Raw genomic sequence first — 12,192 nt, forward strand, 5'->3', positions numbered from 1 at the left:
AAAAGGCCTTTGGGGTTCAGCAATGGGCTGAAGGGAAATGGTTCTGCGGGAGGGACTCAGCCACCCCTGTGTTGCAGGATCTGTGTGGTAGCAACACCAACAAGAGCCAACACGTTGCACGTCCAAATGTTTAAAACTGTTCAGCGGGAGGTGGTGGTGCACACCTTTAATCCCAGCACACAGGAGGCAAAGGCGGGCGCATCTCTGTGAGCTTAAGGCCAGCCTGGTCTACAGAGTGAGTTCCAGGACAGTTAGGGGTGTTACACAGAGAAACCCTGTCTCAAAAAACAAAAACAAATTGTCAGGTGAGAAATCATTCAATAAATGGTCTACCTCAAACTAGTGCTGAATCAGTACTAGATGCTGTGCCTCATGAGCTAGGGCAGGAGGTGGTTACTCGAAATGACTTTTTTTTTTTTTTTTTTTGAGATGGTCTCTTACCAAATATCTCTAGCTATCAGGAACTCATTGTGGAGACCAGGCTGGCCAAAACCTCAGAGATCCTCCTGTCTTTGCCTTCCCCAGTGCTGGAATTAGAGGTATGCACCACCAGGTCCAACCCATTTTTATTTTTAAGTGTGTGTGTGTGTGTGTGTGTGTGTGTGTGTGTGTGTGTGTGTGTGTGTGTGTGTGTGAATGCAGGTGTCCTCAGAAGCCAAAGGCGGGTGTCAGGACCTTTGAAACTGGAGTCACAGGCAGTTGTGAGCTTGCAGACACGAGTTCTCAAAACTGAAGTTGGGTCCTCAAAACGTCACAAGCACTCTTAACTGAGGCATCTCTCCAGCCTGCTTTTGTGAATTCCAAGAGACATTCCTCCATAGCACATCACCACTTACTTCATCCATTCACTCATGTTCATCCATGCGAAGCTGGGCTCTGTCAACACAAAGCAGCAGAGGAAGTAGAGTTGAAAGTCACTTGCTGCACAGATGTAAACCCAAACGACCAGCTCAGGGGGTGCAGCTGCCACCTGTCCTTGCCCTGCTGAAAGCCACTGGCTTGGCACTGACTCTTTTCCGCATGACTGTCACCTTTGTGGAACCCCTCCCCCACAGTGGAGAACAATGGTTCTTAGCATAGATCCTCATGAGGATGTGTAAACAGTGTCTTCTCATCCCCAACCCCTGACTCACTTGTTAACAAGGCCTTTCTGCCTGAGCAGTTGGAGAACCCTCCCCTTAAAGTCAGTCTTCACAACCTCAGTCATACTTCAAGTAGTGTGACTTTTAAATAGTATGACCGGCTCTGTGCCCCAAACTAAGGAAATCGGGATCTCTGGGCACAGGAGCTGCCCTCAGAACTAGGAAAGCTCTCCAGGCTGATGGACTGGACCACTGCCTCAGTGGATGATGGACTACGGGAGAATACCATAGAAGGCTGGCTGACGTCAGAAAAGTATTCTCTGTGGTCATCTGGGCCACCTGAATCTCCAGAGGCGCCTTCACTCCAGAGCCTACAGAAGATACTGGGTGGGTCACATCCATCGCCACAGTTCTTCTCCTAAGCAGACAGGCCCAGGAGAGAATTGTGGGAATGCCAAGCTGCTAACTTATTATGTGTGAATGGTGTGTACATGTGCAAGTCAGGAGACAAGTTTCTAGATTCAGTCTCTCACCAGGGATTGAACTCAAGTAGTCAGGCTTGTGCAGCAAACCCTTTCACACTCTGAGCCATGTTGCCAGCCCAAGCAGTGATTGTTAGAGAGGAAGAAACAGATCACCTACTGAGTGGTTTGTGCTGCAAACTCTATGGGTGTGACTAATGCAGACATTTCAATTCCCTTTGTCATCATAGTCCCATACTTAGGAATTGAGCTAAATCATATATTCCATCAGCATTGTATATGTATTATGATTTATATACATATTACTTATAAATATGATCATATGTCATTAACATAGGATTATAATTTATATTGTAATTACACAAATTCTAATTAGTAAGCACATAGAAAATATAATAATCACAGTATAATTACTGTCTGTTCAGCCCCTACCCTATGCAGACACTTTACTTGTATGCTTCAAAACAACCCAGTGTAAGCTAGAGATGCAGCTGAGATGGCAGAGTGCTCGCCCAGCATGCAGGAAGGCCTGGGTGCGACCCCAGCACCACATAAAATAGGCCTGCTGGCACATGCTTCTGAGATCAGAAGTTCAAGGTCATGCTCAGCTGCACAGCAAGATTGAGGTCAACTTGGGCTACATGAAGCCCTGTCTCCAAAAGTTCACAGAAATAAAACCAAGACTAAACAAAGCACAAAGCACCCCAGTGCATATGTGTTATGCTTTGCTCTACTCTCCCGAGATAAGAAAGTTGGACAAAAGTGGTATTAAATAACTGAAGAAGGCATACACAGAAAATGGCAGTGTTGGAATTTGAAAGTAGATTATTCTCTGAAATTATCACTTAATTTTGCTCTCTACTAAGTAAGTAGTAGTGTGTATATCTTTTTTTTTTTTTTTTTTTTTTTCCGAGACAGGATTTTTCTGTATTATTTTGGAGCCTGTCCTGGAACTAGATCTGTAGACCATGCTGGCCTCAAACTCACAGAGATCCACCTGCCTCTGCTTCCCAAGTGTTGGGACTAAAGGCATGTGCCACCAATGCCTGGTTGCATGTGTATATCTTAACAATATTAAAATTATTAAATTTTTTACATTTTATCTTTTAAAAATGTTTGTGCATATGGGTGTTTCACATGCATGTATATTTGTACATCTCTTATTGTCTGGTGCCCACAGAGGCTGGAAAAGGGCATTAGATCCCCTGGAACTAGTGTTACAGTTAGTTGTGAGCCACCTCACAACTGTTTGTGGTAGGAATCAAACCTGGGTCCTCTGTAAGAGAAGCCAGTGCTCTTAGCTACTGAGCTGTCTCTCCAGCCCTGGTATTATTAAAATTATTACAATTGGAACTAGAGAGATGGCTCAGTGGCTAAGAGATTACAGTTAAAGAGTTATTACTCTTGGGGCTGGAGAGAAGAAGAAGACCAGGGTTCGATTCCCAGTACCCACACAGTGGTTTACAACTTCCTGTAACTCCAGGATCTGACACCCTCACAGACATGCATGCAGACAAAACACCAATGCACATAAAATAAAAATAAATTATTCTTCTTTTAAAAAAAGTTGCCACTCTTGCAGAGGACCCAGGCTCAATTTCCAGCACCCACGTAACAGCTCACAAGCATCAGTAACTGCAGATCAGGGGGTCTGACATACCCTTCTGGTCCTCTCAGTCACCAGTCACATATATGGCGCATAAGCATAATGCAAGCAAACATTTGAATATATACATAAACTAAAAATAAATAATTTTTAAGTTATTAAAATTAAAAGTTTCACTTCAGATAGTATATATCTTTTTGCCTTGTACTATTCATATAGCATAACGTGCTAATATCATAACAGGGTTTTTTTTTTTTTGACATAGGGTTTCTCTATGTAGTCCTGGATGTCCTGGAATTCACTCTATACACCAGGCTGACCTCAAACTTGCAGAGATCCACCTGCCTCTGCCTCCCCAATGCTGGGATTAAAGGCATGTGCTACCACTGCCTGGCTGTTAACAGTTTTTAATATGCGTGAAAGATTGATGTATAATCTAAGGTACAGTTGTGTGACATGCAAACCCAGTGTCCTCACACACAGTGCATACAGTTTCAGCTCAGCTCCTCGCAACCAATAATGCTATTTCCCAAGAACTCGGGCTGCCAGCATCTAGCAGCTCTACTTCACACATAGGGGAAAATGGTCACACCTTTCTCCCTCCAACACCACACACATATCTAAGCACAAACCCTGCAAGGGAAAGAATGAAAAGGGAGGCCCCAGCAGTCTGTCATTGTGCAGAGGACAGCTTTTAAATGATCTTTTCTTTTAAAGTATCCTTAAAGTGAAAGTAAGTAACCTCCGGTTTAGCGACAGACAGTGCTCAAGTAACAAAACTGTATAAGCCAGTGAGGCAGTGAGAATGGAAAGTCGAGGTAGTGTTTCCACAAAATGTAAGGTCCGTGATGTCTCGGGAAAGCCATGCATGGAGGAGTAGAGAGGTGCTGATGATTTCCTTCTTTAGTTAGTTGGTGGCTCTAAAAATCATGATTTAAAAAAAGAAAAATGAGTAACTGGCAGGAAGCAGTTGGATCTCAAGCTAGGTCTGCAAAAAATAAGAAGTCAGACATGGTGGCCCATGTCTTTAATCTTAGCACTCTGGAGGCAGAAGCAGGCACATCTCTGAGAGTTTCAGATCAATCTGGTCTACAGAGTGAATCCTTGGCAAGTCAGGGTGACTTAGTGAGGCCCTGTCTCAAATAGAATAATAAAAACACAAAATTAAGATTAAAAACAGCAAACTGTGTATGGCGGGCAAGATGGCTCAGTGGGTAGAGGTGCTAACTTGTGAGCCTGATGACCTAAGTTCAGTGTCCAGGATCTGTGTGGTAGAAGCAGGGTTTAATGGCAGCAAATTGACCCTGGGCCCTCCATATGTGCACCATGGTGCGTGTGTGTGTGTGTATGTGTGTGTGTGTTCACAGAGGCCAGAAAAGGGCATTGGGTCAGGAATGACAGGGTGTGAGAGCCACCAAACGTGGATGCTGGAACTGAACTCAGGCCCTCTGCAAGAGCAGCAACTTTTTTTTTTTTAATAATAATTTCTTCTTATTTTATGTGCATTGGTGTTTTGCCTTCCCACCAGTCCTTTTCCCGTGCACTCAATTCCATGTCAGTGTGGTGGTGCCTGTCTGCCGTTATGCCAGAGCCACACCGTGCTGATGGCTGCAGGATGGTAGTGAGCTCTGAAACTGAGAAGCAGGGAGTGTGTGTCCTTAAGATTCAGTCCATCTTATACCTACAATTCTGTCTATTCTACTTTTTTCTACTATTTTGTCAGTTCTTTGCAGTGTTAATGTCAGAATCAGCTTGTCACTTTCCACAATAACAAAAAAGCTAGCTGGGTCTCTGGTGGTTCTGAGGGTGGACCCCAGGTCTGGGACCTGATAGGTGAGTGACCTTCGTCAGCCTGTAGTGCAGTCACCTTAACACTAATCTTCCATGCACCGAATAAGGAAATCTTCCCATTAATTCAAGTTTCTCTTAATGTCAACATCATTTAGTTCTTAGAACTTAAGTCCTTTAAAAAATTATTCCTAAGTATTTATTGAATTTGGGACTACTAGAAATACAATTATTAGGCTGGTGATATGGTTCTGCAAATAAATGTCAAACCCACATAGTGTCCTTTGTTTTCCACCTGTGCAGTGGGCACACTTGTACCCATACACTACACACACACACACACACACACACACACACACACACACACACACACACTCAAACTCAGGTATGCTTTTAAAAAAGAAATGTTTTTGTTTTCTTAATCTTCGTGGCATTAATTTATAAAAATACAATTGATTTTCACATTCTGAAGTTTTTATGTGTGTGTATTTTACCTTCATATATGTATGTGTACCATGTGTGTGCAGTGCCTGCTGAGGTCAGGAGAGGGCGTCAGAACTGGAGTTATGTATGGTTACAAGCTGTCATGTGGGTGCTGGAAACCAAACCCCAGTCTTCTGTGAGAGCTTACCTGCTGAGCTGTCTTTTCAACTCTGGTTTTCACAGGTTGATATCATGCCTTGAAATATCACTAGTTTTATTTACCAGTTCTAGTAGGTTGGTTTTAGTGAATTTCTTAGAATTATTTTCTTTTTTTTATGAGACAAGGCCTCACTGTGCATGTCTAGCTGGCTTGAAACTCACTGTGCAGACCAGTCTGGCCTGAAACTTAGAGAGGTCCACCTGCCCCTATTTCTGCTCCTGAGTGCTGTAATTAAAGACATGCATCACCACAGCTGGCTGTATACTAGCTTTAAAAATTAATTTAGAAAGAAATTTACTAGTGTATGAGTTACATATTTGGGTTTCTGCACTGAAATATTTATTCATCCAATCTTACTTTTAAATTCTTATAGGTTCTATCTTCATAGTTTTGGAAGTACTCTTTTTTGCTTGTTTCTTGAAATAGCATCTCGCTATCTAGCCCTAGTTAACTTAGAACTTGCAATGTGGCCACAGATTGGTGTTGCACTCATGATGACCTTGCTGCCTCTGTCTCCTGACTACAAGGGAACAGGTGTGTACCACCAAGCCTGGCTAGATTCTACTCTTAAAACAAACTGAAACGTATGTCTCAGGGTGAGGAAGGGGCTGATCGTCAGGGTGAAAAGTGACATAGTAGAATAGTATTTGTGACAGTCCACAAGGCATGGACAGTGTGACATCTTCAGGGCAGGACAAAGTGCCACGGACTGGGTGGGAGATGTCTCATGGGTAAAGAGTGCTTGCAGAGGACCAGGCTTTGGTTCCTGTACCCACATATCAGGCGGCCTCACAGCCACCCGTGACTCCAGCTCCAAAGGGTTCCACGTCCTCTTCTGGCATACACAGGTACCTGTACTCACACACGTGTATACAGAGAGACATACATGTATAGACATAATTTTAGAAAGTAAGTCTTCAAAAAGGTTATTTATTTATTAGTTTATTTTATTTTGATGCTAAGGACTGAGTCCAGGGCACTAGAATGTGCAAAAACAACAAAATTTTATCCTCTGATAGAATCTAAAATCAGTGTCATCAGTGCCATATGCTCCCTGTGACAGCTCAGGTTGGGGCTCCTCCTCCATTCTGACACTTGCACTCTGTTTCCTGACCACGAGGAAACAGGTGTGCATGGAATCACACTGCTGGGGCTCCGAGCTGTAATGGCATAATGATGGACATATTGGATTGAAAGCCACCCTACTCCAGCATGGCCTCATTTTATAATTACATCTGTGGCCGCCCCATTTCTTACAAGGTCCCCAAGTCTAGGATCAGCATCCTTCCTGGGAGGACATAACAGCATGCTCCTCTCCAGTTTCCATGAGCAGCATAGCCAAGTATCTTTTGCGTGGACCACAGCCTTTGTTCTGTTTTCTGCTCTCTTCTCTAGATTGATGACATGTTTAATGAGATCAAGTTTAGCGAATACGTGGACACTGGGAATCTGATCGACAAAATCAACTTACCGGACTTCCTCAAAGTTTATCTTAATCACAGGCCACCTTTTGGGAACACCTTGGCTGGCATCCAGGAGAGCTTTAACGTGCTGGGTTTCACCAATTCCCAAGGGAAAAAGGCTATTCGGAGAGAGGATTTCCTGAACTTACTCCTCACTAAAGGTAACACGCAATCAAGGACATCTGGTGGCATCCTTGAGCCATTCCCAGCAGAGAAGGCCTCGTTAGGGCAGGCAGACACGTGGGGGTCTCCATCTGTCGTGATGAACAGCCACGTGAAAGGGCACCAACCTCCAGGGTCATCTTGTACTGTCTCGAATATCTGACAAGTGTGGGCTAATGAGAAGGTCTCTGACCTAGAAATGAGAAACTTGTGACTCATGGGCCAGCAAGATGACACAGTAGGTAAAGGTGTTCGCCACAAAGCCTGATGGCCTGGGTTCAACCCCCAGAACTCACATGGCAGAAAAAGTTGTACTCTGACCTCCAAGCACATGGCACATGCTCCCTCCCTCCATTCACAAAATAAATAAAAGTGCAAAAAAATATGTAAAGAAAAGTTTGCTTCTCACTCAGCTTCCCAAACGTCCAGTCTCAGCATGCGTACATGCTGTTTTGTAGGTCAAGCTAGCCTGGAGTTGTTGTTTTGTAGCTGAGGCTAGCCTCTTCATCCTCTTGCCTCAACCTCCCCTGTCTGGGATTGGAGGCATACACCACCAACCCCAGCTTGACTTGTAAAATGGGGAGGTATTTGCCAGTTTCTATAATAAGGTCGGGATGGGTTTATGATATCAGAGCACACCTACTGTGTGAGGGCCTTGAACTGCCTTGCATATCTGACAAGTATGAGGCTTTTTTATCGCAGTCCACCTGGGATGGCTCTGAGAAGAGGGAACTTGGAAGAAAGCAGAGCCCACCCTTCGTGACCGCATTGCCTTGCCCCTTTCTACAAGCTCCAACACCTCCCAGCTTTGTAACACCGTATAAGGAAGTGTCGTGACAGAATAGGACTCTGTGGGTCATCCTTCTATCTAAAGAATGGCAGAGTACATCTTTTTAAGCTCCCTGGGCCAGTGAGATGGCTCAGCGGGTAATGTGCTCACTGCTAAGGCTGGGGACCCAAGTTCAGTCTCTAAGACCCACATAGTGGCAGGAGGGAACAGAAGCTGTCCTCTGACCTCTGAACACGCTCTATGTCAGGTACACACACACACACACACACACACACACACACACACACACACACACACACACACACAAAGAAACAAATGTAAAATTTGAAAAGAGCTCTCTAGCCAAGGAGTGGCACACAACTGTAATCCCAGAACTCTGGAAGTCCAGGCAGGAAGATGGAAAGATCCCAGCAGGGCTGGAGGTGTAGTTCAGTTGAACAGTGCTTGCCTAGCTTGCTCCAAGCCCTACATTGGATCCCCAGGACTGCATAAGCCAGGTCTGCTGCCCCAAGTCTGTAATCCCAGCACTTGGGAGGTGGAGGCAAGATTAGGAGTTCAAGGGTCCTCCTAGCTTTATAGAGAGCTCGAGGCCAGGCTGTGATACAGAAGACCCAGCTTCAAAACAAACAGACAAAAGACCTTCTTATAGTTCTCAACCCCAATGTTAGACAGAGTCCCATAGTTAACCAGACTCCTTTTACCCTCCATGCCCAGGCGAGCACATGACAAAGGAGGAGATGTATGACTGCTTTGCGACGCTGTTTGGTCTGAATCCTGAGGGGTGGAAATCGGAGCCTGCAGCCACCTCCATCAGAGGTACTTGGCCTTTGTCTGGGCTTGTAGCCGCCGCTCACTAATTTGTTATAGACTTAAGTGCATTTGTTCCTCCCAACTGGTACAGGCCTCTCTTCTTAAGACCCTGTACACAACAGAGTTGATCTGCTGGGAATCCTGTGAATAGGTGATGACAGAGCCGGTAAGCCATGGCTCTGTTTGCCAGATGAGAGCGTTCATTCCTGCTCTGCTTGTCCTGGGATGTCTTCTGCCCTTGTTCCTCCCTCTCTCTCCCCCCTTCCCCCTCCCCCTCTCTTTCAAGCAGGGTTTCCCTTTGAAGCTCTGGCTGTCCTTGAACTCACCAAGTAGTCTGGGCTGGCCTTGAACTCAAAGATCTGTCTGCTTCCCAAGCACTGGGATTAAAGGTATGCACCACCACCACCTGGCTGTTTTTCTTTATTAAACTGGGTTCATCTTTCTGGCTTGCGTGGATGAATATAAGCCACTCCTGGAGGGTAGCTGTGGAGAGAGGAGACAACAGAGTAGGAGAATGAACTCAGCTCCAAACTTCCAGGACTTTAAAACTCTCTCATTTCTCTTTCTTTCTTTTTAAAAAATGTATTATTTTTATTTTATGTACATTGGTGTTTTGCCTGCATGTATGTCTGTGTGAAGGTAACTGTCATGTGGGTGCTGGGAATTGAACCTGGGTCCTTTGGAAGAGCAGTCAGTGCTCCTAACCACTGAGCCATCTCTCTAGCCCCCTCTATTTCTCTTTCTCTCCCCTTTTCTCTCTTCCTCTAGTGTTTGGTTTTCTTTCTTTTTCTTTTCTTTTTTTCCTGAGACAGAGTCTCACTATATAGCCTTGGCTGGCCTGGAATGCACTATGTAGTCAAGGCTAGCTTCAAAGTCACAGAGATCCTCCTACTGCCTCCTGAGTGCCGAGGTTAAAGGCATGTGCAGTCGTGCTTAGCTTTTTATTTGTTTTTTTTTTTTTAATTGTGATTGGTCTCTTTATGTAGCCTCAGATAGCCTTGGGATAGCCTTGGGCTCCTGATCCTCCTGCCTCCAGCTCCCAAGTGCCAGGATTACAAATGTGTACTGTTTCTAAATTCTTTTTCTTAAAAGTTTGCTTTTGCATCTTTTTATATCCCCTCCCCCACTCTCTCCCTTTCTCTGTCTCTGTCTCTGTCTCTGTCTCTCTCTCTCTCTCTGTGTTTTCTCTCCTTCCACCATGTAGGTCCTGATGATAGAACCCATGTCTTCAGACTTGGGGACAAGTGATTTCGACCACTGAGCCATCTTACCCACCCTTCTAGTTCTTGTCTTTTTCTTTCACATGTACATGTGTATGATGTGCAGGTGTGAGTTCCTGTTTGTATGTATGTAAATGGTTATGCATGCATATGTGTCTGGGTAAGCATCATGTGTCTTCCTCCATCATTTTCTCCTATATTCATTAAACAGGGCCTCTCACCAAATCTGGAGCTCTTCGGTTATGAAGAGTCCACTCAGTTATCACCTCATCCTCCATGACATCTCCCATGGCTTCAGTTTCTCCGAGGTCATCCTAGCCACAGGGTGTGCTTGATGGGAGGGGCTTTCCTCCCGTGCCCGGAGACCTGGATTCTATCCCCAACACCAAATGAATAAAAAATCCTCTTCGTCTTCTTGCTCTACCCCAAGGATGTCCCACCTCTGCCTCTGCTCTGCCTCTGCTCAGCCAGTTGTCACTAACAGGTGTCACTGTTGTGAGCATAAGCTCAGGAGGAACCAATTCTAACAGCTCTTCCAGGCCTTCTTGGGCTGGAAAATCTCTACCCACAAGCCTGGGGTGGTTGGTGCTCAGGCCTACAGCTTCTAAGACTATGGAAGCAAAGATTCCTGGCCTGTCTCCCTGCTACCTCTTCCTTTTAATGTCTCACCAGGTTTTCCAGGACCTTGGTTAACGGGGCTCTACTCCATAATGACCTAGCTTGAAGAGTCAAAGGTGGCCCTTAGCACAATATACTGCGTGCTTTTTCTTTTCTGTCAAGGCTTTCGTGGTATATGTAGGATGTTTTGCCTGTGTGTATGTCTGTGTGCCATATGCACGCCCAGGGAGGCCAGAAGCGAGTGCGGCTCCCCTGGAACTGGAGTACAGATGGTTTTGAGCCACTGTGTGGATGCTGAGCCACATCTCCAGCCCACCCTTCCACTTTTTGCCTTGTGTGGTTCCCTTGGATTTTTGAGAACCCCTCTTCTTAGGAGCTTCATCACCACAAAGGCATTTGGTTTTCTTTTCTTGCCTATCCAGATCCAGAAATCTGCCTGGAAGAAGAACTTCCAGACGAAATCACTGCAGAAATATTCACGACTGAAATTCTTGGCTTAGCCATTTCCGACAGTTCCGAACAGTTGGATGAGTGAAGTCACGGAGAATGTTGGCAGCATAAAGGACTTTGTGTGTGCTTGCACACGCATGTGTGCATTCCCCAAGAGCCTTTTTCTGTATGTGCCTACCCCCACCCTGATTTTTAGAGCGTTTAGACATTAAAAGCCAATTTCTCTCAGGCAATGGAATTTACAAAGGTGAGCATTGGACTGTCTGATAGAGAAGAGCGGGTGAAGGTGGGAACAGTCACGGCAACTGGATCCCAGTCCTGATGGGGGGTGGCTCGGCCAGTGGCAGGCCTTCCTCGTGGTATATATGCTTCATGGAGGTCATCGCCAGCCGCTCAGGCCCTCCCTTTGGAGTGCTGTCTGTCTGCACTGCTGGCTTCTGTGACTGGGAGGAGCTGTTCTGGGCTCCTGGGAGTGCCAGACTATTTTCTTTCTCAGCAGAACACCCAAGCAGTTGTGTGTGGCCATTCCAACGAGCACCACTGGCCATGCTTAACTCTGGTGGCAACTGTCACAGAAAATGCAGAAGCAATCTGAGTCTCACGGACTGCACCTGGGCCAGAAGCCACAGAGCCCTGCTCCTTCATGAGACAACTGATAAGTGTCGCTCCCCCACCTCACCCTCTGCTGGGCTGCAGTGCACTCAATGAGCAAAACCGGGGACATTAAGGGACATCTTCACAGTGATGTTTTGTTCCTGCACTGAGGCATAAGGGAGAGCTATGGCCTGCTTTTAGAGTTTGCCCTCAGTTCTAAGGTCTCGTTCCAGCAAGTGTCCCAGTGTTAACCCTCCATGAAACTCAGTCCAGTGCTTTCTCCATACACAGAAACATTAAGGGGGGGGGTGAACACTTTTAAAACTTATTTTTCCTATTTTATGTTTTGCCTGCATGTATGTCTGTGTGAGGGCATCATATCCCCTGCAACTGGAGCTACAGACAGATGTGAGCTGCGGGAGGCGGGAATAGAACCCAGGTCCTCTGGAAAAGCAGAGGTTGCACTTAACCTCTGAGCCATCTC

General features: G+C 45.6%; 1 protein-coding gene across 1 annotated transcript in view; it reads left to right on the forward strand.

The window, feature by feature from the left end:
* The window catches only part of Cfap251 (cilia and flagella associated protein 251), a 67,991-nt gene extending 56,652 nt beyond the window's left edge, over positions 1-11,339 (forward strand). The window contains exons 19-21 of the mRNA XM_051176640.1: positions 6,997-7,225; positions 8,731-8,832; positions 11,087-11,339. Coding sequence (XP_051032597.1) covers positions 6,997-7,225; positions 8,731-8,832; positions 11,087-11,199 — 444 coding nt within the window. The 3' untranslated portion in view covers positions 11,200-11,339. The remainder of the gene's footprint in view (positions 1-6,996; positions 7,226-8,730; positions 8,833-11,086) is intronic.
* Positions 11,340-12,192: the final 853 nt, after the last annotated feature.

This window comes from Phodopus roborovskii, unplaced genomic scaffold (genome assembly GCF_943737965.1).
Source record: "Phodopus roborovskii unplaced genomic scaffold, PHOROB, whole genome shotgun sequence".
Lineage (NCBI taxonomy): Eukaryota > Metazoa > Chordata > Mammalia > Rodentia > Cricetidae > Phodopus > Phodopus roborovskii.